Source organism: Strongylocentrotus purpuratus, unplaced genomic scaffold (genome assembly GCF_000002235.5).
Source record: "Strongylocentrotus purpuratus isolate Spur 01 unplaced genomic scaffold, Spur_5.0 spur5_scaffold_20, whole genome shotgun sequence".
NCBI classification, from domain to species: domain Eukaryota; kingdom Metazoa; phylum Echinodermata; class Echinoidea; order Camarodonta; family Strongylocentrotidae; genus Strongylocentrotus; species Strongylocentrotus purpuratus.
Window position 1 is genome coordinate 41,987,140 of NW_022145606.1, and position 27,967 is coordinate 42,015,106.

Genomic DNA, 27,967 nt, shown 5'->3' on the forward strand with positions numbered 1-27,967 from the left:
CGGTCACAAACGTTCGTACTAACAATAATTTTGTACGAATCTCCGTTTTTCCATTGTCTTCCCAAATTTCCATTGTCTGAAAATCGCTTGTACGGCGTTCGTAGCAGTTCGTAACGGCATTTGTGACTGAGGCTTAAGGTTGGAACAGGTTGAACTGTATTTTCATCTATCATATATTTGCCCAACATAGCAACATCCACTATAGTATGTCCAGCTGGAACCGGGTTGGCCAAACTCTGCGTATAGATGGCGCCAGTGCATGCGTACACAATGCATAGTGGGATTCATTTATGGTACCTTTCGCAATCTTCTCCCACGATAGCAGCCGCTCAAGGATTGGCTTAGGGCTGGTCGGGCTCGTGATCTCTGGAACTGGATTGTTCCATTCAATGACGTGGGGGTGTGGTGGTGAGGTGGGATGGAGGGGAATGTCGATGGGGGAGGATACAATGGCGGACGAGGAGAGGGGGGTGTTAGAAACAAGAAAAACAATTGAACGTGTCAGTTTTACCCATGTTAGTTGATAGTGTGAAGGCACCAAGCTAAGAAACACCAAAGAACATGTACATGTACTCCTGGGGGAGTGTTCACACTTTCCAAACTTTCTTGCAGGGACTCATCCCAACTGTTTCCACTAAAGAGCTGTATATCCAAAAATAGATTTCTCAGCTTTATTTCACTGTTTTCTTTCTCTGACGTTTAAAGAAAAATAAAAAGTTTATTAAGTTGATATAACTATAACCTCAAAGACTTGCTCAAAGGAATGCTCTTGTGACAGACAGGAAAGTTTGAAGAGTGATAACTCGCAACCCTGGAGGAATAAGACAAATAATTCTACCCAAACATAATACAAGTAAGCTGACATATGATACGACACAATTGCAAAACAACGACACACCACGTTAAATGGACAACAAAACATCCAAATTAATTTCAATGTATCTAAATTAATATTTTGTATCTTTGGTATCATTTGCTTCTCAAAATTATTATGTCATCTTTTAATTTTGATGCCAACTTAACATCCACAATGCCTTACATTTGAAAGTACATGTAGGGAGGGGCTTCCTGTGACGCAACTTTCCCACCCATCCAACGCCTATGGCTTTGCTTCCTGTGACGCAACTTTCCCACCCATCCAACGCCTATGGCTTTGTGTTTCATGTAGAAGATGATCTTCAAGTCCTTAACTGATGATAATGTATTAAAATACGTCCAAAGCCCTATCTGAATTAATATTGTTTTCCATCAATTGCAATTTAGACACAGATTTATATTTAAGTATGAATATTGAGCATTTAATATCAATGCCTTTCACATTGCTATCTTTTGGGGGTTACAGATTGTTGTCATTCAAAAGGAGCTACTAGTATAAAGACTGAGTCTACTCTATTTCAAACTACATGGTTCCAGTCTTACACTGGGCATGCTCACTATTAAGACACTTTTAATTCCTTCCTACTTGCTAGTTGATCTAAAGTCTAAATGCAGGATTTTGCATGGAGATAACTAGGATTTTGCATCTATGTATAAATGGCAAATTGGATGATTGAGGGAACGAGAGGAAATACAAGGTGGAAGGGAAACAAAGGACATGGATTGAGGGAATGACAAACTGACATGACAAACATACAGAACAGAAGAAAAGGGGGGGGGAACACATCTCCTATAATATTCTCAAACTTTTGTTGAAGGACAAGTACTTAAAACTTTTAATATTCCCGCCAATTACCTTCACAGAGTATTTTTTGCTTCCTTTGGAATGTATTCTTATTTCTTACATTGATATCTAGTCTGGCTTTCCAAGCATGATTTTTTTATTCAAGTCATTAGCTAAATAGTATACAAACAACCTATGTCTGTCACCAAATAAAAACAAAACACCCTCTCCCCCCCCCCCCCCTCCATTAACAAAAAAAGAAACAGAAGATAATTATGAAAATATTGAATTTTGCACTTTTTGGTTTGTAGAATCATTGATTGTGAATTGGAAATCCATGGTGTATAATAAGAATAAGTCCACAACAATATTACTTTTGATATCTCATTCCCTAAAATCTGTGTAATCAGATATTTTTGAATAAATTTCATTACATTATTGGAAAACCAGACCAGGGGGGTGTTTCACAAAGATCTCAAGTTGAACTTATCTCTAAGTTGGACTTAACAATTATGGAAAGCCGTTTGCATCTATAACAATATTTTGCTAAAAGTTATTTTAAAAGGCATAAAATGTTGATTCAAATCAATCATATTCTCTATTATCAAGGAGATTTCATGTTTTTGATGTGGAATTTATAAAAAGTCTAAAATACTTGATTTTTTTTTGCTTTTGAATATATCTTTTTTTAAGGCTACAAATGGCTCTCCATAATATTTAAGTCCAACTTAGAGTTAAGTTCAACTTGGGATCTTTGTGAAACACCTTCCAGCATGTATTTTTATGCCTGTCCTCACTCACCTTGGTCGCCATTGGTCATGAGGTTGTCTTCAGAGACATGGTGTCCATTCGTGAGATGAAATTCCCCATGTCCATTGATGACAAGGTCCTCAGGTTTCTCTTTACTAGCATCTATGACTGGTGTGTCCTTTGAAGTTTCCTCAACTGGCTGTTCTTGCGTCTCTTCTTTGCTTTCTTCTGTCAATTCTGTAGATTCCTCAATAGGCTCTTCTGGTGTCTCTTCTTTGATTTCTTCTGTTGATTCTGCAGATTCCTCAACAGGCTCTTCTGGCGTCTCTTCTTTGATTTCTTCTGTTGATTCTGTATATTCCTCAACAGGCTCTTCTGGTGTCTCTTCTTTGACTTCTTCTGTTGATTCTGCAGATTCCTCAACAGGCCCCTCTGGTGTATCTTCTTTGATTTCTTCCGTTGACTCTGCCTGTGATTCTTCTAGGTGTTCCTCCTTAGGTTCTTCAGCTGTGACTTCAACTGTCTCTTCACTTGCTTCTTGTGACTGTGGCATTTGTTCTGTATCAGTTACAACCTCTTGTTTGATCTCTTCAATTTGCTCCACCTTCTCCTCAGCTTTTTCTTCTTCCACCCCCTGTACATCTACCTCTGTGCCTGCCTCCACTGCAATGTCCTGCTTTATTTCCTCTGTAGATACTTCATTACTGATGTCATCTGAAACTGTTGCAGGTGCGTCCTCTGATTCAATCTCCATTTCAACTACCTCCTCCTTCTCTTCTTCTTGTGGTTCTGTGGCTTCTGCTTGCTGTTCAAGTTCGACACTTGTCTCTTGTGTTTCAACGACCTCTACAACATCATCTTGGACCGGAGGACATACCTCAACAGATTCTTCTGTGTCTGGCTCTTTCACCTCTTCGGCAACTGCCTCCACACTGGTATCTTCTGAGGCATCTTGGCACACTTCTGCATCTGTTGATTCTTCTGTCGCTGGTTCTGCATCTTCAGCTTGTTCTGAATCAGCCTGTGCTTCTTCAGTTACTACCTCCACACCAGCATCTAGTGAATCTCCAGGACACACTTCCACATCTGCTGTATGTTCTTCAGTCACCGGTTCTTCAACAATGACCTCCTGTTCCTCAATGGCTGAGTCTTCAGTTGCCTGAACAGCAGCCCCTTCTGCTTCACCAACAACAGGAACAGCTTCTTCCTCTGCTACCACCTCATCACGTGTAACAGGCACTTCTGGTGCTTCTTCAGGTAAATTTTCAGATACATCACCTGTTGATTGAGGAGATTCCTCTTCCGTTGGAGCCTCCTTATCCTCTATTTCTTGTTTTTCCTCAGTTGCTGGTTCTGCCTCTGTCTCGACAGCAGCTGATGCTTCCTCCGATGCTTCTTCTACAGGATGGTCATCAGCCTCTTGAACAACTGGAGATGATTCTTCAACAGTATCTGCTTCCTCTTCTTCTTTGGCTTTGCTTTCTTCTTGAGGTTGGGATTCTATGCATTCCTCGCTTTGACCCTGAACATCCTCCTCATCCTTCTCTTGATCATCCTGTTCCCTGACATCTGTTACTTTAACTTCCTCTGATGATTGTTCTGTTGACCCTTCCTCTGCCTCTTGTGTGGGAACAACCTCCAAATTATTTGCTTCCTCTTCTGTATTCACCCCATCCACAGTATCCACTGTTTCATTTTCCTCAGCACCATCCTCTGTACCTTCCACTGTGCTAGATAAAAAGTCTAATTTAACATCTGCTTCCTCTGGCTTTAGTTCTGTTGGTACAACCTCTTCTTCCTTAACTATTTCACCACTTGAATTATTTCCAATTTCCTGATCAATTGCATTTTGATCACCCTCGTCCAATGCAAGCCCAAATTCTTCCACCAAGTCTGCAGTAGACATTCGTTTCGTCTTCACTTCCTCAGAGTCAGTTTCATTTTTGGATTCACCTTCCTCTTCAGCAGCAGGCGTTTCTTCCTCTGCGGGTGTTTCTTCAGAAGGTGTTTCTTCTTCTGCAGGTGCTTCTTCTGCAGCAGGCGTGTCTTCAGCAGCAAGTGTTTCTTCAATGGCAGGTGTTTCTTCCTCAGCTGGCGTTTCTTCAGGAGCAGATATTTCTTCATCAGCAGGTGATTCTTCTGCAGCAGGTGTTTCTTCCTCTGCAGGCATTTCTTCTGCAGCAGGTGATTCTTCTGCAGCAGGTGTTTCTTCCTCTGCAGGCGTTTCTTCTGCAGCAGGCATTTCTTCAGTACCAATTGTTTCTTCAATGGCAGACGTTTCTTCAGGAGCAGACATCTCTTCCTCAACTGGTGTTTCTTCTGCAGCAGCTGTGTCTTCAGCAGGCGTGTCTTCTTCAGCAGGTGTGTCTTCTGCAGGTGTTTCTTCATCAGCAGGTGATACTTCCTCTGCAGGTGTTTCTTCCATTGCAGGTGTTTCTTCCTCTGCAGGTGTTTTTTCTTTAGCAGGCGTTTCTTCCTCTGCAGGTGTTTCTACCTCTGCAGGTGTTTCTGCATCAGCAGGCGATTCTTCTTCGGCTGGAGTGTCTTCTGCAGCAGGTGATTCTTCCTCTGCAGGTGCTTCTTCTTTAGCAGGCGTGTCTTCTTCAGCAGGTGTGTCTTCTTCAGCAGGTGTGTCTTCTGCAGCAGTCGTGTCTTCTGCAGGTGTTTCAGCAGGTGATTCTTCCTCTGCCGGTGTTTCTTCTGCAGGTGCTTCTTCTGCAGCAGGTGTGTCTTCTGCAGGCGTGTCTTCCTTTGCAGGTGTTTCTTCTTCAGCAGGTGATTCTTCTGCAGCAGGCATTTCTTCTGCAGCAGGCGATTCTTCTGCAGCAGGCGTGTCTTCAGCAGCAAGTGTTTCTTCCTCTGCAGGTATTTGTTCCTCAGCTGGCGTTTCTTCAGGTTGCTGTTCAGCAATTTCTGCTGCTGGTGCTTCCTCATCTTCCTTCTCATTGGCAACTTCAGTCTCTGGAACTTCTTCCTTTGTGTCTACGTCATCTGCTTTTTCAGAAACTTCCTCTTCTTTCTCTTCTACAACTTCTTCAGCGGTAGGTTTATCTTCATCTACAGGTTCTGTATTTTCTACCTTTGTCTGTTCCTCCTCTACACTTTCTACTACTTCATCTTTTTCTGCTGCAGTGTCCTCCTCTTTCTCTTCTGCTACTACTTTCTCCTTTGGTTCACCCTCAGCTCCATCTTCTGCCTCTCCCTGTGTAACATCTGCATCAGGTGTTGGTGTCACCACTGGCTCCGCTGTAATAGAAATGTCATGTTAACTGATCACTAGGGTCACCTAGTTATAGTAGACTTACGTAGACCTGGTCTAGTCATGAAAGAACCAGGCCCAGTTTCCTCAAGGACAAGGCTATACCCTGCCCAACCCATCTGGACTGCAAAGAATGTTAATTCCCACACCAACGAGAGCAACACCAGACCAAAAACAGACCGAACAACAGTTACCTTACGGCGCATGGCCAAGAATTGTCGGTTTGGAGTCGGAATGGAGTCGCTTCCGTTAATCCTATGTGAAACAATTTTTTGTTAACCCAATTACCCAAGGCTACCTAAATTTGAATTTCAAAAGTAGAATTTTCAAAAACAAAACATAAAAAGCAGCTCTTATTTTGCAAATTTTGCTTCTACTGCTGCTTTTAGCCAAATTGAATTAAGTTAGTGCTTTTGACCTCCCTTTGTGTTAATAGAACTTTGAACAGAAAACAAACACGAGAACAAAGACAAAATGAAAACAATATGTAACATAAACACATTTTGTGAGAGAAGGAACAAATTAGACAAGAAAACAAAATAGGGTATGCATGCACTATGAAAACAAAGAAAGTGATCCCTTGAAGCACTTCTGTGCAACACAAGGCATGGCAAAGACTTATGGACATGCTGCTTGAGCAACCATGTGAGGTGCTCCAGGTGAAACCGCTTCATGTGGCCTTTGAACAGGAGAAAGAATCAGGGCCCTTTTCCTAAAACTTGTTATCAATAACAAAGCTAAGTTTCTATGAAAAATTTATTCTTAGCCAATCAAATGCAATTGCAAACTTGTTATTGATATCAAGTTTTGTGAAACATGGACTTGGCTAATCAATAATCAAATTCCCCCTTAACAGGATCTAACAGCTGACTGAGACAGTTGTGATTATTTTTAGGTTGCAATTGATTATATCACAATTCTTTATAATAAAGGGCTCTGATCGTAGTTTTATCAAACCAAATGATGAGAAAGAGAGACATATTTGATGTCAATTCATGTGCAGGACTCTACAGAGACTTGGTGTTGTCTAGGGACCCGTTTCACAAAGACTTTTTTCAATGACAAATGACAAAAATCAGTGACAAATCTGTTGATAACCAATCAGAAGCAAGGATTTCAGTAAATTATTTTTAAAAAAGTCATTTGTCACTGATGACAAGTTTTGTGAAACGCCCCCTGGAATGCTACCCTCTCAATCAGCATTCAATAAGTCTTATGCCATACCTTGTCTAGAGATGTAAAGTGCTAATTTTGTTTTGGAAATGAACAAGAAATCAAACTAATCTAAATGCAACTAAAACAAGCAAATAAACTCTCACCAAAGTTCTATAAAACCCCAACTAAGCACAGCACTAAGAATATTCAACGATCATGCCAACATAACTTTAAATAACAACGGCGCTTTTCCACCAGTGATAAGAGGATTCAAAGAGAAAAAAAATATCCACATCACAAACATTTAAGGTCTGTTGTGAGCCAGAAGGGTGTTAACTCTGTGTTAATGCACTTTTGGCTTTCAGCAGAACTCTTTAGGCCTGTCCTCATCAGTTCGAGTTTGACAAATAACCCGCTATTTTCAGACTCTGGATATTATCCCAAAGCTTAAAATTGCGCACTTCACCAGACCGATACGCTCATCACAAACTAGCTCAGACGGGCGCAAATTAGCTTGATATTTCCCAAATAGCGGGATATTTTGGAAACAAGCCCAACATTTCTCTGGATATTTTCTCAACCAAATATCCCGCTAATTGCAACTATGGGCTGATGAAGACGCAAATTAGCTGGATAATTTGCGATCGGGATAGTTAACATAGCGGGTTATTTGACAAACTCGAGCTGATGAAGACAGGCCTTTTGTGACAAGTATGGTACTTCATCTTCTGCAGCTGAAAGTAAAACTCCTATTCCAAGAGATTTGTCATCATTTTACTTGTGGTCACTGACATTCTTGTGTACATCATCTCTAGTTTCAGTTTTTAATACGATGCGGTCATTAAATATCACAAGTTCTGAGCTCTGGCTACACATACCATATGCAAGCCATTCTATTTCCTTGTTCAAAAATAGCAGACAGTGTGGATCGCGCACTTAACATGATTGATCCTGATTTCTTTCTTCTTTCTTTTTAGTAATTCCCTTGAAGTTAAGATTGAGTTCTGGAAAAGGCGACTAAATCATTTGTGAGCTTTTTCATTATTTTTCTGTAGGTGTGGAAGAGAGTTGTAGAAAAATGTCCCTTTAAGAAGAATAACACTTTTTAAATGCCCCCAAATTCAAAATATGAAAAGTAACAGCTATAGGTTGTGGACCACAAGTTTCATGCCACGTGTTTGCGTACTCCTGTATAATTCTTTTCCTGTACAGAGCATGTGACTATTAGCAAGACGTGGCCAATTACTTATCATTTTGAAGATTCCAAAACCTTACAGTATACACCAATACACCGTTTCTTTCACCTTGCGATTGCATGACCAGACCTCAACTTACTCTTTAAAGGTAAAGACCAGTATTGGAAACGCCCCAATTTCAAAAAATGAAATGGAAGCTCTCATTACCAATTATGTGAAAGAATATGATTTGACTAATACATGATGATAAAAAATTTGCCCGGAAACCGCCTACTAATTCATATATTTGGTAAATTTGTTTCTCTCATGGTCTGTGAGAGATATAGGGTAGTCCCATATACATCTTTCTGTGTATAGTGCTTGTAACTTTACGAAGAATGGGACAAATTTCTTATCATTTTGATGATTCCAGAACCTTGCAGATGCTAGATGATCAACCTTTTCTGATCGATTCCACAACGTTTCTTTCACAATGCAATCGCATAACCATAACTGGTCTTTACCTTTAAGAGGGAATTTAAGTGCCCAAAATAAAACCAATGGGTAACACTTTGAAACAAATTAATGCAAAGTATTTTTATACAATTCAAGGAGACAATAAAAGTCAGCTCAGAACTTGTGTATTTATGATTGATGCACCATGTTAAAAATTACAGAAATATTTTGTACAGCACGGATGGCAGAGTTTCAGGTATTGGAGCTGGTAAGGGTAAAGACATTTACAGTCAAAATGGTTTGGCAGTTGGCACAAAACAAATTTCATATTGAATAGAGAAAGTTTGAGGGAGGTGGTCACATACCTTCCTCGGAGTTCAGGGATTCATCTAAGCTCTGTTCTGTCAGGGTTTGGTCGTCATCCTGGGACGCTGGTGTGTTGTCTACCTGATTCTCGGCAGTCTCCTGGGGTTTGTCCAGAGAAACGTCCAAACTGATCTCCTGGGAGATGTCGAGAGACGTGTCCTGAGACGTGTCTAGGTTCACATCGACGGCCGAGTCCTGGTTGGGATCTTCCTCCATCTCTGGAATGTCTTTGGGGGTGTCCTCAATGATGTCTTTGGGAGTGTCCTCAATGAGGTCATTAGCACTGTCCTCTGTAGTATCTTTGGGAGTATCTTCAGGGATATCTTCGGGAGTATCCTCAGGGATATCTTCGGGAGCATCCTCAGTGATGTCTTCAGGAGTATCCTCAGCAACCTCTTCAGGGGCGGGTTCAGGAGTATCCTCAGCAACCTCTTCAGGGGCGGGTTCGGAAACGCCATCGGTATCTGCAGGAGAATCTTCCGGTGTTTCTGGAGTACTGTCTTGCGTTTCCGCAGTATCATCATCTTCCTTTCCTACAAGATCAACCACGATGGTAACACCACCTTCCTGGCCACCATCATCAACCTCAGGTGTTGGCTCAGCCTCTTCTTCTTTGGCAAGAGTATCCAGACTGATGCTTGCTTCCTCTGTCTTGTAGGTTGTCGCTGACAACTGATCCTCCTCCACCACGTCTCCGACATCTGGACTAACCTTGTCCTCCTCTTCTTCCTGGACACCGCTGTCCAATGACATGCCAAACTCATTTATCAAATCCTCTGCAGATTGCTTTGGTTTGTCCTCTCCCTCCTCCCGCTCTATCCTTCCGTTTGATATTTCACCTTCCTCCTCTCCTCGTTGGTCCGCATCATCTCCGTTCATCCTTGAGGGCTCCTCAAGATCAAGTTGCTTGGAGGAAGACAACTCATCGCCGTTAGCGATGACGTCCACCTCGACTGAAACCACTACTCCGTCTCCGTCAGACTTGCTGCATCCGGGCGAGTCGCCACCGATGATTTCAAAATCCTCGTTGCCGCTCGATTCTCTTGCTATGTCGCCATCCATCATCAAGTACCCTTTAAAAATCTGCAGAAAGACAAAAAACAAATCAAAAACATTTGAGAGGCGGAGTCTTTCAAAGTAGTTCATAATAATAGTTGATTTTTGTACAGCGCTCTGTCATATTTGACATTCCTGGCGCTCCACAATTATTATAACCCCAGCTTTGGCAATCTGTCATAATAGTGCTCTTGCATTTCAAGGAATCAATTCCTGCCAGGTACCCAGTCTAGTGAGTCTTGCCAAAGGACATGAGGGCCATGGCAGGGGCTTGAACCATGGTACCTTGAAACCTGGTAGGCCAATGACTTATCCACTAGACCAAAACACCACAAACATTTTATAGCTATGACCAACAACAAAAATGGATTAAACTCGTTATTGTCATATAATCATTGGTAAAAAATGAGTACAGATCAAATCCTTGTCAGGAGTGGCCTTTTGAGACCTGGGCTCCGAAACAAACTTATATTTCTGCAATTGATTGCACATCTTTCTCTCTCTATCTCTCTCTCTCTCTCAAGATTATCCCTCATTTTCTCTCTTTCTCTTAATATATCTTCCCCTCTCTCTCTCTCTCTCTCTCTTGCTATCTCTTTGTGTCCACAAGTCTCACTTGCACTTTTCCTCTATGTCCAAATCAAATATTTACTCGCATTGATTAGTTTTATGGTATATATATATATCCTGATCTATTACATAACACTACACTATCAAGGAAATTACATGTTTCTCTTCTCAGCTATTACCGTTCACAAGAGTTGCGTTCACATGGCAGTCCTTGAACTTTAAGTTAACTTTAAGTTTAGGTCAAAGTTTTAAAGTTCAAGGTTGTCATTTGAATTAGAGACCATGCAGACACACTCCTGGTTAGGAAACTTTAAGGCCCGAATTCACAAAGCAAGGTTTGAGCTCAGACCAAGGTTTGAGCTCAAACCTCCTTTTGTTTCGCCAAACCTCCTTTTGTTCTTTACAAACCAGGTTTGTAAAAAACGCGTAAAACTCGTCATATGACGTACAAAAACCAAGGTTTGAGCTCAAACCTCTTTTGTGAATTCGGGCCTTAGAGTTTGTGCAGAAGAAATAAAAGGAGAGAGGGTAAGAGAGAGAGAGAGAGAGAGAGTTAAGGAGAGACGACAGAGCGGTAAAGAGAAAAATAATTTAGTATAGAGAAAGAGGTTGTGCAAAAGAAATAAAGGAGAGCGAGAGAGTAAGATAGAGGGAAAGAGAGGAAGAGAGAGAGAGTTACAAAGAGACGACAGAACGATGAAGAGAAAAATCATTTCTTATAGAAAAAGAGGTTGTGCAGAAGATCAAAAAGGAGAGAGAGTGATAGAGAGAGAGAGAGAGTGAGAGAGAGGGGGAGAGATAGAGTTATCAATCATGAATGATTGTAAGGTTCACGCAATAACAATAAGTGCATTAGGGTTCTTACTGCTCTGTACTTTAAAAAAAGACATTTTTATTTTCCCTCCTAAATACTTTCAATCATACCGAATATGACTATTGCAAATCTGTTTTTTCTTCACCTCCTGTAAGGAAAAAGTCTATTCCTTCATCAATAACAACAAAATAAATAAAATTTTATGAAATATTATGTACAGAGCAAGTTGGAGAGGAGCTTCACAAGATCAGTCGCATTCCCCTTTAAATACTCTTTCCCGATAGGATCCCTTTAAATGAATGCAGTCTACATCAGGCAAGGAAGGAGGAAGGAACAGGAAAAAAATCCACATCCTCGTTAAGAAATAACTTATCAACTCGCAAGATATCAACAATATATAATACACACACAACAGACAGACATATATGGATTACAGAAGACTGGGTGCGCTGGTATAGATTGTTCAATAAATATATTCTATTTCCTGGATAGCAATGGAAAGTTACTGTCTGAAGAGTAACATTGAACAAGATTAATAGATTAATGTGAGGCAATTAATCAACAGCATTTAAATAAGTATAACTGAACAGTGATGATGTTGTTGTTTTGCTTTGGGGTATTTTTTGAGGAGGGGGGGGGGGTAACAAAAATCATGAAATTGATATTTCTGTGATGAAGAAAATAGAAAACTGTCAGAACTATAGAGATAACAATAACATTTATGGAAAGAGATGAAATGTGCATCAGTCGGGAGCCACAAGAGCATTACATTTAAAAGGCTTCAAGCAAGTCTTTCTTATATATTTCAACAGGGGGGGCAGAACTGAGCACTATCATTGCATGCACTGGGGGCCCTGTTTAAATTGGTAAATTTAGGAGTCGGGAATTGCGGCGTAGAAGTTTACACTACCTGTATAGTCTACACTGTACTCAAGTACATCAGGGGAAGCTGGGGGAGGGGCGCAAGACCATGACCCCCCCCCCCCCCCCCCCCCCTCTTCTACTTCCATTAATGTACACTTGTACACAGTCAGCATGGGAGACATCATTGATTATCCTGCTCATGCAAACATACACAGAAGAGCACCAGTGGGACCAGTGGCGGTCAGCTGGGCAAATGCAGAGGTACTTTCGAGCATGAAACTAATACTGATGGACCATACATGTACATAAACTTTACCGTTACTATAATTTTTTCTCACCAAGAAAAAAAAACTTGCTTCATTAATTTGCATATTTCATTTCCGTATTGCAATACAGACAAAAAAGGGAAACTTCAGTTTAAAGAAAATGTGGGGTGACCCCAAATTATTTTGCTATTTTTAAGACTTATATATTGTACATGTACATGACCTTTAATGATATGATATTTTCTTATCAAGAGAAAAAATCTTGCTTCAGTAATTTGCATAATTCATTTCCTTATTGCAGTATGGAGGAAAGAGGGAGACTGGAGTGAGGCTTACCGGTGATCACCTAGCTATTAAAGCCCCACTGCACTACTTATAGCTACTTGGGCCCTCTATATAGCAAACAATCCCTAATTGGTCACCATTGGTCCCCCATGGTCCCCTTGTTCTTATGTTAATTGAGAGCTGATTTGATGAGATACACTATGAATATGACGGACAAAGAAAGCGGACAAAATATACAGTTCCTCAGGTAGATAAAGGAACATCCCTTCACTGCTAAGATGTGAATATGCATGTGACACCTGTTCTACATATTTTTACATAATAGCAGTGAAGGTATGTTCCTCTGTCTACCTGAGGAACTGTATATTTTGTCCGCTTTCTTTGTCAGTCATGTTCATAGTGATGGCCAACCGGCAGTGACGGTGTGACCATGCAGGAAGGTTTAATCCCTCCTAGTGCAGATAGGCTTTAACAATTCATTTCATAATACATGTTGATGATGAGACACCATTCACTTCCCTTATTTTCCTTCCCTGAATTGTCCTCATAAAACGCAGCAAATATTCATCAAAATTGAAAATTTAGAATAAAAAGAAAGTGATGCAGTATCAATCAATTAATCTCAAAAACTCCTATCCCATCCTTTGCTTCTCTCCAAATCAAATGAAAAGAATGGATAAGTCACCAATTGCAAAAGAGTACAATGGATTATTACTTTATACAATCGTACATAAGCAAACAAACATACATACAGACAAACTGACAGACAAACAGACATGGAGTAAAGGGTAACAATATGATAGAAAAAATATAGCCACTTATATAGTGCTCATATCCATTGAAGCAATTGATTATTCTTGCATATGTCCCAGCCGCCAAAATAACTAGCGCTCAAGCATATCGGGTACCCATTTACACGTGGGAGGAGTCTGGAGAGTTGCAAATGTAGATTTATAAACATCTTGCGGGGCTGGGGTTTGAATCCCTTACCTTGGTATCTACAGGTAACTTTATATATGATAAAGAAAAAATGTGAAAAAAACCTTTGCAATGGTTTCGTGGAAAGATTTCATGGAAAGATATGGTGAAGGAATAATGCAGTAAGGTGTGTCTAAACAACAATCAAAGACATCGTTAGTTTGAGATCTACTTTCTCAAGCATCACACATCTGTAGGGTGTGGTTGGTAAAAGTGAGGCCGATGCTCGAGACAAGAAAAAGTGGAGGGAGAGAGGGAGTGTCATCATGGCGCGAATGTCAGTAACCCCTCGTACGAGGGAAAATGCTGACTTTAAAAAATGATGATGATAATGATGATGATGATGATGATGATGTGAAGAGAGTTGTATGAAAGAGCTAAGAGCGAGAAGGGCAGTTATTGCAAGATAAAAGCTTCAAGGTTATGCTTTTCTAGCTACCAGTAGAAAATAAATTCAAACAAATATTCCAAATATTGAAATTATTATCAATACAATGCTGTATGGCTACAAATTTACAAGCACAACATGATCACAAGAAATCAAGGATATCAAAGTAGCCTCATGACAAGAAAATAGATTCACAATTCACTTTTCAGGGCTGCAAAGATTTCTTGAATCAATTAACCTTGTCAAATCAAGGAATCAGGTTAAATCCCACTGTTCTTACCGAGTATATATTCAAAATATTGAATTCACGATTTACTTTTTAGGACTGCAAAGATTTCTTGAATCAATTCACCACGTCAAATGAAGGTGTCAAGTTAAATCCCACTGTTGTTACTGAGTATATATTCAAAATATTGAAATTATTATGGTTACAACGCAATTTTGCAGCACATTTACAAGCACAACATGATCACAAGAAATCAAGGATTTCAAAGTAGGCTCATGATTGCAAAGATTTCTTGACTCAATTAACCATGTCAAATCAAAGTATCCGACTGTTCTTACCGAGTGTTGGATCTAATGGCAAATGAAAAATATCCAATATCAATCGCTCACAAGGGCAGAGTTAACGCAGAATCTGTTCCAGAGTGACAATCAAGAGGAGAGCGCAGACACAACCATCCCGAAAGACAGATATCGGCAGAGTGAGGAAGAGACCGACAGAGCATGCATTTGTAAGGAAGTCAAGCGAGGGATACGCTTTATGGATTCAGTTGGACGAAGAGAGAGAGAGAGAGAGAGAGAGATGGAGGGGTGGCTCAGGGGAAGTGCTAGTGCTGACAAAACAAGAGGAAGGGTGAAAGGTTGTTGTAGGAAAGAGATAGAGTTCGCGGGTTGGCTTTGGAGCACCGTCACAGAAAAAGCCAAAGGAAAAGTGAAACATTGTGAGAGAAAGAGAGAGAGACTAAGAGAGAGAGACTAAGAGAGAGAGTAAGAGAGAGAGTATGAGAGAGAGAGAGTAAGAGAGAGAGAGAGAGAGAGAGTTTATGGCTTGGAGTTGAAGTGCTATAAGGAAGAAACCAAGGAAAGTGAAATACTATTCAAAAGAAAGAAGGGGAGATAGAGTTAAGAGTGAGAGAGGCAAGAGTTTGTTTTTTTACAGTTTTGGTTCAAGAGCTAAACCTCAGAAAACAAAGCCAAACAAAACCTAGCATTGGTGTGAAGAGTACTTATGGAGAGAGAGATGGGGAGGGAAAGGGAGGGAGAGACAGAGAGAGAGGAAAAAGAGACTTAGTGCCATTGCCATTGCTGAAAAAGTAAAAGGTAAAAAGACAGTTAGAGAGACAGATAGAGAGACATATACAGCGAAAGATGAAGACAGAGGATAGAGATAGATACAAAAAGATAGGCAGACATACAGGGAGGCACACAGAGACAGGGAAAGATGAAGACAGAGGGAAAAAAGAGAAAGAGAGAAAGAGACAGGGATAGCTGATAAAATCGAAAGCAATCTGTAAAAAATTGTATAAAGGGGGAGAGAGAGAGAAAGAAAAAGAGAGAAAGAAAGAGATGAAGAAAGGGTGACAAATTACATACCGGTACATGTGGGTAAAGTACTATCATAGTGGAAAGACTTGAAGGAAACTACATAACATTGTAGCACAGATAAAGTATGAATAGAGAGATAGAGATATAGTTAGAAAGAGAATTTGATATCTTCACGAGAGTGCCTTGCATCAGAAATAACGGGAGAAAACCACAATGTGTATTAAGATAGATAGTCTAGTGGAGAGAATGAGAGAGAGATGGAGAGAGATGGAGAGAGAGAGAGAGAGAGAGAGAAAGAAAGAGAGATGAAGAGAGAGAGTTTAATAACTTTTGGCCAAGTGTTATCATAGTGAAATCAAAAGGGAAAGCAAAACATTGTTCAGAGAAAGACAGGAAGAGAGATCTTGACCAAGTTGTGAGCAAGATAGATTGGAGCCCATAACACAAGAAAACTTAAATTGTAGGCCTACATACAATCATATGTAAGGAAAACAAACATACATACAGACAGACAGAAAAACTGACAGACAAACAGACATGGAGTGAAAGAGGCAGATACGTGTAAATGGGTAATTCCATAAATAAGGGACCCACTTTGTGACATGTTCAGTGTCCCACTTACATAAGGAACTCATACATATTTGTGGCTCTGAGTAAAGACTTAAAGGAAACCAAAACCTTCATACTAAGTTACTTTTATTGTAAAGTTTAAAAGATTTGAATAAAATCAGTGAAAATTTGAACAAAACCGGGCAAGGAATAAGGAAGTAAGAGCTTTTTGAAATGACTAGTCACTAGAGGGCGGTATTCAATTTGATGACATCATCTGTGAACAACTCTCCATGCCTTTTGTACATAAAATTTCACAATTTTTTTGTTTTCTTCGTATTTATTTGTGTTCTTGATCCGACTTCATAACATGTGAAGTAGAATATCATTTTGCATTCTATATCTTGCTTTCGGGGGAGTACATTATCTCAATCACAAGAAAGAAGGAAAAACATGAAATTTGATGTACAAAAGGCATGGAGAGTTGTTCACAGATGATGTCATCAAATTGAATACCGCCCTCTAGTGACTAGTCATTTCAAAAAGCTCTTACTTCCTTATTCCTTGCCCGATTTTGTTCAAATTGTCACTGATATTTTTCAAATATCTTAAACTTTACAATAAAAGTAACTTAGTATGAAGGTTTTGGTTTCCTTTAAATAGTGGAGTGAGATTGTTAAGTGATTCTAGGTATGAGGATGCAATATTATGCTTGGAAATCACTTTATAATCTCACTTCGCTATTTAAGTCTTTACTCAGAGCCACAAGTACGTGTGGGTTCCTTGTGTAAGGGGGACACTGAACATGTCACAAAGTGGGTCCCTAATTTATGGAATTACCCAAATACAAAAACACTGTGATGAGAAGACGCAACCAAAAAAAACATGATAACTATGACAAATCAGGGCCCCACATTTACTTCTTGGGAAGGGGGCAGAATGAAATTTAGCTACAGTCAGTATATACTAACCCTACATGTAAAAACTTCAACAATTTGGAGGTCCAGACTTAAATTTGGTGTGTGATGGGTGCCCCTTAATGTCGAGCCAAGCTTGACAAGGAGATGGGGGAAAATTAATTCAAAAAAAAATATGAAAGAAACTAAAAATATATCAACACAAAGCAGATATACCTTGAAAATTTGGAGGGTACAGACTTTAATCTGGGGCGCCTATGTTTATCGGGCGTCTGGGTATGTATCGAGCCTTGCTCGAGTCGGAAAGGGAGTAAATAAATCCATACATTTTTTTTTAATGAAAGAAATTAAAAATACATGAACACAAAACGGATATAACACAGAGACAAGATGGGTGAAAAAGATACAATCATACAAAAGCAGGAATTTAAAACCAAACCAAACGGATGGTACAGCACGTGGGGTTCACGATTGGAGTGTAACAATTGTGATTTCTGCAATAACTATTAAAGCACAGCAAAAGGAAACAAATGACATCCATACTGTTTTAAAAAGTATCAGCATTTAAAAACCGTTAATGAGTTAATAAAGAAAGTCACAAATGTTTGTCAATATAAAATCACTAAGTTTATAGATGCAAACCTCGTATTGGTATTCTGGCCAGTGGATTGGATACGCAATCGTGAATGACTTTCCCGTTCGTAATACAAAAATATCATTAATTTCTGTATTTCTCCTCAGTGTCTTTCCTTTGGGGTGATACTCAAAATATGTAATGGATAGCATGTTATTATAGGTCGGCTAATGAGAATAGACCCTCCTCAGTCATATACATTGAAAAATCAAAATTGTTGTCATTTTGTGTGTAGTTGTAAACTTGTAACTATGTTTAGGCACATTCCCGGTACAATTATCCATGTTAGGAGCCAAATAAATAGTTTGACTAATGCAAAATTCAATGTACAAAGTGTAAATAACACATGTTTTGCACAATTTCATCAAAAATAATTTATTTCACTCAGGGAAAATTTGACTTGTGTGACTTCGAGTCAGGCAGGGTTAACTGCACTTTTCTTTTCCATTATGAAGTCGCTTACGGCCTTCTGTCTGTGAAAGGAAGGCTGGTATTGACATTGAAGTTCAGCGAGGTATTCTTTGAACATTCAGATAGGTGAGGGGAAACAGATGATAAAATAAAAAGCTCTGTGACAGAGCAGGTATTGTTTCAGAGATCGGAGAGGTGGGAAGCTGGGATCCGGGACAGGGACTGGGGCAAGGTTCACACGAGAGCATGTAAACATTAAAGATAAACTCTGGTTAAGTTCTTGCATTGTGCATGGAAGGCACTGTGTGAAAGCCATTGGAAAAGGCTGATAATTTACACGTAGCATATGAGTATTGGGAGTAATACGAGGTTTTAGAATCATCAAAATAAGAGTGTGTGTGTGTGTGTATTGGATTTTTACAGACGTGTATCAATCACATGATTATTAATGTCTGGGGACCGACCTTTAAACGTCACCATCCGAAAGACGTGACTCAGTTTCGAACCTGCGTCCTCGGCTGAATCAGTTTGTAACTTCCACTTTTAGCTGGATTACAGGCGCACGCCACAACGCCTAGTCAAAATTAGAAGAAATTGTCCCAGTTTTTAAACTCCCATTTAAAATACTGGAAAAAAACAATTTTTTTTAAATTGGTGCTCGCTAATTCTGTTTTTTTGTTCATGCTTTTTTTTTTGGTGCTGTGCGCATGCGCTACTCTTTCGCTGCTCTGAATGCAATAGCACGTACAGAAGCAAGGCGAGTTTTATGAGCAAATACTGGTATAAACACACTCTAGAAGTGGGTTTTCTAAAGTGGTTTTTTGAATGTGCTTAGCAACTGACAAACTTACAGAATGTAAGATAAACAAATGAGTTTTGCTTTCAGTGTTACTGCCCCCATAGTTGAAAAAACTCAATAGAGAGAGAGTGAGAACAAGAGATGCGGTCTTTGCAACATTCACCACAAAAAAGAAGAATGTTAACAAAACATTAATGTTCCTAATCACCTTCAATCAGCTGTGATGTGTCTGTCATTGTCATTGTACGGTTAGGATCAGAGGAAATATTGGCTTTCAGCAGAGTTTGGAAAGGTCAGGGGAGGTCAACACAATGTTGACACAGATGGGACTATAGTGTAACATTTTCTCATTCTTTTTTAAAGCTCTAATACACCCCCCCCCCCCCCCCTCTCTCTCTCTCTCTGTCTCTCTCTCTCTGTCTCTCTCTCTCTCCCTCTCCCTCTGTCTCTCTCTGTCTCTCTCTGTCTCTCTCTCTCTCTCTGTTTCTGTCTCTCTCTCTCTCTGTCTCTCTCTCCCTCTCCCTCTGTCTCTCTCTGTCTCTCTCTCTCTCTCTCTCTCTCTCTGTCTCTCTCTCTCTCTCTGTCTCTCTCTCTGTCTCTCCCTTTCTGGTGTGCCACCACAGACTCTAATTTGACACAACTCCTAAAGTCTTGAGCAGAGGTTGATTCTGTCAGTCTCTGGCTGTGTCTGACTCCGGAGGAGCTTAGTTTAAGTACAGAGCCTATGCAGGATGCTTGCAGCGTAGTCTCACAGCGCAGACACTGTTATGCATCACGCCTGTCAAGGGTCTGTACGAGCAAACTATCCCCTTTAGCGGGGGGGGGGGGGGGGGGGGGGGAGTCAGTGCTCCAATAGTTTGTTCTGGTGAAAGTTGCTCCTGCTCTATTTCATTAAAAATATAAATATAAATATGGGCTTTACTTTTAGGTTAGGTTCAGGTGAGGGTTCAGATAAAGGCATGGTTTAACAATGTTTCTAGTTTTACAAATCTGAGATGCATGTCCCTATGTGTTATCAGTGTCTGTGATATGGTGTAATATTGAAGCCCTAAAAAAATTGCACTTCATAATGATCATGAAGTGGTTAAAAAAAGTAAAAACTCTTTGAGTGACTGGTTTTACCATACACATTTTCCCCATTAGACTGTAGCGTCATAAAAACCGTTGGGGAAAACGTTTTTTGAAATTTCTAATTCCAATCATTAAATGATCTTTTCCTTAATTCAAATCAATCGGTCAAATGATCTTTCCCTTAGTTCAAATCAATCGGTCAAATGATCAACTAATCACTCAGCCAATTATTCAATCAAACAACTAATCTATTAATCAAAAGAATGACTGTTAATTCGTTTTGTTAACCTACCATTATTAATCTACTACAGTCAAACCTGCCTTAATGACCACCTGTATAGAAAGATAACCTGTTTACATAGACCACATTTTTTGTTTTCCTTGAAAATGGTTTCTCATTGAAACATGTACTAAAGGAACCTGTACATAAAGACCACCTGCCTATAAAGAACAAATTTCCTTGTCTCTTGGATGGTCTTTATAGACAGGTTTCGCTGTACTACACATCATACAATCACAACAAACATATAAAATATTGTAAATTGTCTCATATGCTTTTTGAATCAATGTAATCCTTATCAATGTCTAAAGTCTTTCTTTAGACATCCGTGAAACGAAATACTTCCTTTTTTGGTAGATTACGTGACAAAGGAACAACCATTATCTTTCCCAAATATTTGGTCGTGAAAATAGGGAAGAGATTAGCGCTTTCCTTAGGAAGTTTGATAATGGTGTCCTGGCAGAGTTAAAACTAACACAAATATGCAGATAAAGTTCGGAGAGGATCTCTGAAGATACAAGTGGTCTGTAGTGTTAACCCTATCACAACAATTACTCCACATTTTGTAGTTTGATTGGCTCGATTTCTTCTTATTCAGAGCCCTTTAACTATGCTAGATGCGTGGGTAGAGAGGGCAACACTTCGAAACATACTAAAGCCATTTTTATTTCATGACTTGTATATTGAGTTTGTTGCCATGAATTTCAAAAGGTAAACAAATCTTTAACATTTTTAAATTGGCAACATGTTGAGAGGTTCAATATGCCATCGTTTTTTTTCTTCAAAATTGGAATTTGTTCAACTTTTCGACAACCTTCTTGTCCAGGTACATTGTTTTCATAGACATTACAAATTAAATGTAACAAAATATGAGAAAATTGATGAATATGAAACCCCCTACCAAAACAAGTCTTTATACATTAGGCACTATGTAATTAGGTGACAAATCACTTAGTAAGGGTTTGTGAATGGGGGCGCAGAAGCCCAGTCAAGGTGATTGACTCGTGTAAAATCAACAGAGCTCGTATCAGACCTCATTTTTCCGCCCCATTGTCTCTGAATTGCGTTTATTCTTCTCTTCTTGGGTGGACTTCTGGCTGGCCTGCAAACTGATCAGGAAATCCTCCAGTTTTTCTAGGTCAAGTATACTTCCAACGGGACCCTTAATTGCCAGTCACCATTCCACATAAGGCCTGTCTTCGTCAGACTAAAGTTGCAAAATAACTCGCTACTTTCAGACTTGGGATATCTTCCCGAAGCTTGAAATTGCGTCTTCACCAAACCAATACACTCATCACAAACAATGTAAAGACAGGCGCAAATTAGCCCCCTATTTCCCAAATAGCTGGCTATTTTGGAAACAAGGGTACATGGGTGTGTGGGTACATTGGTGGGTGGCTGTGGGTACATGGGTGGATGTGGATACATGGGTGGATGTTGGTGTGGGTACATGGGTGGGTGGGTGTTGGTACATGGGTGGGTGGGTGTGGGTACATGGGTGGGAGTGGATACATGGGTGGATGTTGGTGTGGGTACATGGGTGGGTGGGTGTGGATACATGGGTGGGTGGGTGTGGGTACATGAGTGGGTGTGGGTACATGGGTGGATGTGGGTGTGGGTACATGGGTGGAGGGGTTTACTAGTACATGGGTGGGTGGGTGTGGGTACTTGGGTGGGTGGGTGTGGGTACTTGGGTGGGTGGGCATGGGTAAATGGGGGTGGGTGTGGTTACATGGGTGGCTGTGGGTACATGGGTGTGGATACATGGGTGGGTGTGGATACATGGGTGGGTGTGGATACATGGGTGGGTGTGGATACATGGGTGGGTGTGGATACATGGGTGGGTGTGGATACATGGGTGGGTGTGGATACATGGGTGGGTGTGGATACATGGGTGGGTGTGGATACATGGGTGGGTGTGGATACATGGGTGGGTGTGGGTACATGGGTGGGTGTGGGTGCATTGGTAGGTGGGTACCGAGGACAATAACAAGAACTAATCTTCCCTTCACCGACTACTAGAAAAAACGAGGACGTCCTCGGTTCGAGAACCCTGTGAACAGTTTTGAGCTGTATTTGCACAGAAAAAAGTAGATCCTTAATTACAACACAATGCACTCCCAGATTGTCCTTTCTACCAAAAATGTGTGTCCTCAAATATGTAATAACATACTGTTGTGTAATACACAACCAAGAATGTATACATATGTGTGGGTGTGTAATGTGTGTAGGTGTGTATACTTGTATACAGGGATGAACGGGCAATATCACATCAACTGCATCAAAGAAGAAACAAAAACAAAACAGCGACACTTCAACAGAACAAGAACTTCTTGCCCTTGGCAGACTTCATTTCGAAATACCCACAAGTAAGTTCAAACTATTATTTCTAAGGAAGCACTTGACCTACAAAATTAATGGCCAATCATAACTGGTCAATCAATTAACCTTGGTTTCAACTTTCCCAATGCTTTCTTACTAGATAAAATCGAAATGTTGATCTTTTCTCTCTCTCCCTCTCTCTCCCTCTCTCTCTTTCTCTCAATCTATCTCTCTCTCCCTCTCCCTCTCCTGCTCCCTCTCTCTCTCTCTCTCTCTCTCTTTCTCTCTCAATCTCCCCTCTCTCTCTCTCTCGATCTCCATCTCCCTCCCTATCTCTCTCTCTCTCTCTCCCACCCTCTCTCTCTCCCTCTCTCTATCTATCTCTCTATCTCTCTCTCTCTCTCTCTCTCCTTCTCTGTCTCTTACTATTCCTCTCTGTTTTGTTTTGTTTCTTCCTGATGAGAGCCTACTTAACGGTGCATGTTCAGAGCCAGAAGGGTGTTAAGTCTGTACTGAAGTATTGGAGTTAACGCCCTTCAGGCTCCAAACAGACAGACAATACCACGGTAGACTTTCGCTTTTTATAACGAGCTTGGTGTCAATATCTTTGTCTCCAAGATTGATAAAAACCCATTATCAATTTTTATTATTCATTTAAAAATCTGCTCCAAATGTCCACCATATCCGTCCTCTTTCTCTGGGTCACTCAGATCAATGTCACAGGTCAAAGGTCATTTGAACAATAGTTACATGTAGGGTCACACAACAGTCAGTAAACATGAAGGTTAGATTGGAGTTTAAAAGTTGAGGTCATTTTTAGTTTACTGACCGTAGTTCTCGTAGTTATGAAACTTTAAAACCCATCTGCACTAGTTTGGCCAGGAGGGATTAGACCTCCCCGCAAGGTTACTGGCCAGGAGGGATTAGACCTCCCCGCAAGGTCACTGACAGGTGGTTATCTCATCAAATCAGCTCTCAATTAACATAAGAAAAAAAAGGGGATCATGGGGGACCAACGGGCACCGATTAGGTATTGTTTGCTACATAGCGGGCGCAAGTAGTTATAAGCAGTGCAGTTGGGCCTTAAGTTTACTCAAACCACAAGCAATCTTATGGTTGTGGCAGCTGGAAAGGTTTGACTAAACTTACAAGTGCTGTGCAGATGATTTTTAGCAAGTTTGAGTGAAGTTTTTTTCATTTTGATCATTCCAAAAACCTCACAGTATCAAACCATTCTCATGGTTTACATATTATCAAACCTACTGAAGGCCAGGCCTTAAATTTCAATATTTTTAGAGCAAGGCCACTTTTCTGTAGGGCACATTCCTATATTACAGCACAAATAGGAAACATTGAAAAGGGCACAAAAACTCTCCAAGGCCAATGAAAGGGGCATTGAGGCCAATCAAAGGGGCATCCACGGCCATGGCCTTGGTGGCCTTGGATTAATTTAAGGCCTGGAAGGCCATCCATGGGCAACAGAGAAAATGGTCACTGTAGACAGGTGGCATTTTTTTCTTTGTGGCATTTCTTTCTTGTGGGAGACAAAATACATGTCCAATAGAGAAAATCTTGGGCTAGGGGTTGGGTTATGATAAAGGGCTCAAGGTTAAGGTTGCAGGGAAAAAAATAATATTTATTTTTCGGGGGGGCTACTTTTCAAGCTTGCCTGCATAGAAATAACACTCTTAAATCTGTTTTGCATTGAACTCTATGCAAATTTACAGGGGCTCTTTTCTGATTTTCGGGGGCTCTTTTGGGCATTTCGGGGGCAAATTCGCCCTGAGCCTCCATGTCTGTAGGGTTGTGACTCCATGCCTCCATGACTGATTAAATAATTTCTACCATGCTGCACAGGCTTTGTACTTTCATATTTGACACAGTCAGAGACTGACCAAGCTAGGCTCTGATCAAGGCCTTAGGAATTGTGGTTATTTTTTTTGTTCAGAGTAGTCTGTGCCTGTAGACTACTTTCTAATCTCTCTTTTTATTCTGTCATGGATCAGCGCCAACTGATAGTTCCTGAATCAAATACAATCTCTAGATTATTCTGGTCCTATTATCCGGCTCATGCCGTTTCCCCAGGCAAGTTTAAAGGTAATACAAAGTTTTGGTATGGGGTCATGAATTTGGTTCAAATGAACATATTGGAAGCATACTGTATGCAATTTTACAATATTCAATGATCGTTGTCGAGTTTAAAGTGATGAAATTGTAAATAATAAAATCTTAATGTTGTATAGCGCTCTCCCAAGACTGATATTACTTTAGCTTTAAAACAATGTTTCTTGACTAAAATCAACTGATTTGCTAGTCTTGTTTGGAAATTATATATCAGAACTGCATATTCTAAGATTTTCATGGTCGCAGCTACCATGGAATGGCCTTAGGTGCTATTTGAAACAGTGAGTTTTGAGCCTTATTTTATTTATTTTTATGATTTTAAAAAAAATCACCATTCAGTACATGGGCTTACATTCATGTATTTATTATTTACAGCATCCAAATTTGGTCCAAAGTTTCAATTCCTTCTACTACTTCTAGTTATGATCTCAAATTGGCAGCCATTTTAAGTAGAAGGCAGGAAGCTTTTACATGCGAAATTATATTTCTGATTTTCTTCCACATAACATGAAACTAATAATATGAGAATGAATAACAAATGAGAAGATTCAAAACTAATTTTCCCAGAACTCAATCTCATCTTTAATAACGCATAGGAAAGCTGTTACAATAATCAATGTTACAGAAACCAAAGAAAAATATTTCCTGGCAAAAGTTTGTACAAGATATCTCAAAGATTCTAGGGCTTTTGTCAATTCATTATGAAGAATTTGTGGCAAGTCATCTGAATAAGGATGTTATGTTTACTAGATAGAACCAGTTTTAAATGGATTTTATTTTACTGTTAATAATCTCTCTCTCTCTCTCTCTCTCTCTCTCTCTCTCTCTCTCTCTCTCTCTCTTTGTCTTCCTCTCAATCTATTTATTTCATACTATCTCTCTCTCTCTCTCTCAATTCCCTGTCCCTTTGTCTCTTTCTTGATAGCCCCCCCCCCCCCTCCCCTCTCTCTTTCTCTCTATCTCTGTCTTTCTCTCTCTCTCTCTCTCTCTCTCCATCTCTCTCTCTCCCTATATATATATATATATATATATATATCTTTCTCTCGCCCCCCCCCCTCGCTCTCCATCTGTTTTGCTCTCTCTCTCTCTCTCTCTCCGGTTTTTTTCCTCTCCATCTCTCTTTCTCTCTCTCCTCTCTCTCTCTCTCTCTCTCACTCCCCCTCTCTCTCTCTCTCCCTCTCTCTCTCACTCCCCCCTCTCTCTCTCTCACTCCCCCTCTCTCTCACAGACTCTCCCCTCTTTCCCTTTTTCTCACTCGCACTCTCTCTCTCTCTCTCTCTCTCTCCCTCCTTCTCTCCCACCTTTCCCAACTGTCTAGTCTACAACTCCAGACCACCATTCGACCCCACTCATCTACATTAAAGTCTGGGGGCCACAGACTAACACTGTGTACCCAGGAATTCCGTATTTGAAAAAGAAACAAAATATTGAATTCAAACAAACTGCGTGCAAACAACAGCCTACGCCTATACAAACCCATTCTGGACAAGCTTACATGTAAGCTGAAACAACTCACACAAGGAAATAAAATAAAGAATCTATTTCTACACATCTACATGTACATCTACATTCAGTGTAGACTACAAGCGTGTACTAGGAATATTATTGAACTAAAAGAGGAATATGGTGGCGTAAATATACTGAAAGCAATGATTAATGATATCAGTGAATAAACATGTTTGACACATATTTTTGTTTATTTGAATGGTATCTTTACATTTTTTGTGTACATATTATCGGAAGTAGAAAGAATAATCCGACTTATGGTTAGAGAGTTGCGAAATAATGATCATATAATGATAATTGGTTTTATTTACCAGGAGTTTCTACATCATTAATGATAATGCTTTTCCTGTGGGCCCTACTATCATTATTATTACTCCAGGGGTTGTCCATTACCCATTAACACCTGGGTGGAGAGCGGCAAATGTGGATTAATGTCTTGCCAAGAGACGTTGGTCCCAGACTGGGATTTGAACCCTCAGCCCTCGGATTGAGAGTCATGTGAGTAAACCACTACACCATGACAACTCAACCTTGCTTGAAATATGAGATCACTACATCTCTGCCCTTCTCAAATTGGCAACTTTGTCCAGAGAAAAAATACACAGGGGCTCGTGCGCATAGAGTTCAATGCAAGCTTGAAAAGTAGCCCTCAAAATTTTTAAAGTAATTTTTTCCCTGACTTGGTCTGTGGATTGCGTCGTAATCACGGACAAATCTCTCATTTCTCGGATACAAAAATAACATTCATTTTCCTCCAAGCACCTTCTCACTTTAGGGACTACTCACAATGTATATCATAGGTAACATATTATTAGAGAATAAGTCACACATTTTAACAAAAACTTACATTGTTGTAATTTTTGTTGTTGGAACAAATGGGGAAGGTGCATGCTACCAGAGCTGCCAACCTTGTGCGACCCAAAAAAGGAATCATGATGGCAAAAAAAAGGAATTTCAAGCAAAAAAAAGGAATACATAAAAACAAAACTTAAAAACAAGGGTGACACACTTCCAATGCAGAACGTTCATTCATCATGCTGTTTTTTCCATACAAGCAGGCAATTTTTTGGGTGGTTATCGGCATTTCATCCTTTTTGAGAATATTTTTTTCTTCAAGTATGTTTTAAAATTAGTTTTCTATTGAATTTGTGATCAAATCGCCATATTAGGACAGTTGTTTGACGTGTGGTATGTAAAAAAAAAAATTTAAAAAAAAAATAATAATAATAAAAAAATAAAAATTAAAAAAATTAAAAAAAACACATATTTTATAAAGAAAAAACATAATACCGTAATTTGGAGGAAAAAACGGAGTAATTCCGGCAAGAACGGAATGGTTGGCAGCTCTGTGCTACTATGTCGCACTGACATTGCCAATGAAGCCCGTATACGTATAGTGATTATCGGTACAATTTTTTTAATTCACAAAATTCTTATTTTTTGTCTAATTTTGTCTAAGACTTACTGTACTTACCCCACTGACTGAGGATATCACTGGAGTTGTTGCCATGGTGAGACCAACTAGTCTCACAAGCTCACGAGGACAGAAAGGAGCCAGATATAGTACGGCCTAGCTAGTACCTTGTCCAATAGGCTTTGATCAATGTCACAACTCCAGGTGTAATTCCACAAGGATCATGAAGGCTGTACAAATATTCCTGCTCAGTACATATAGCAGATGTGTTTGTTGCAGGACTTAAAGAAAAACTGTAATAACGCTGATGTCCACAAGTCCTACAGATGTTGCTTATATAATCCAATGGC

At 39.9% G+C, this 27,967-nt stretch overlaps 1 protein-coding gene across 2 annotated transcripts; it reads right to left on the reverse strand.

Moving 5' to 3' along the window:
* Nucleotides 1-59: 59 nt before the first annotated feature.
* On the reverse strand, nt 60-27,967 carry LOC581219 (fibrous sheath CABYR-binding protein). Of its 2 annotated transcripts, none has more exons than XM_030993373.1 (4): nt 27,678-27,967; nt 8,821-9,904; nt 2,462-5,656; nt 60-372 (listed from the first exon to the last, which is right to left on the reverse strand). In XM_030993373.1, the coding sequence occupies exons 1-4, from the start codon at nt 27,711-27,713 to the stop codon at nt 200-202; spliced, it is 4,488 nt and encodes a 1,495-aa protein (XP_030849233.1). In that variant the 5' UTR covers nt 27,714-27,967; the 3' UTR covers nt 60-199. The 2 variants fall into 2 exon arrangements, with proteins under 2 accessions (XP_030849233.1, XP_030849234.1); XM_030993374.1 differs by lacking the exon at nt 27,678-27,967 and adding an exon at nt 14,607-14,768.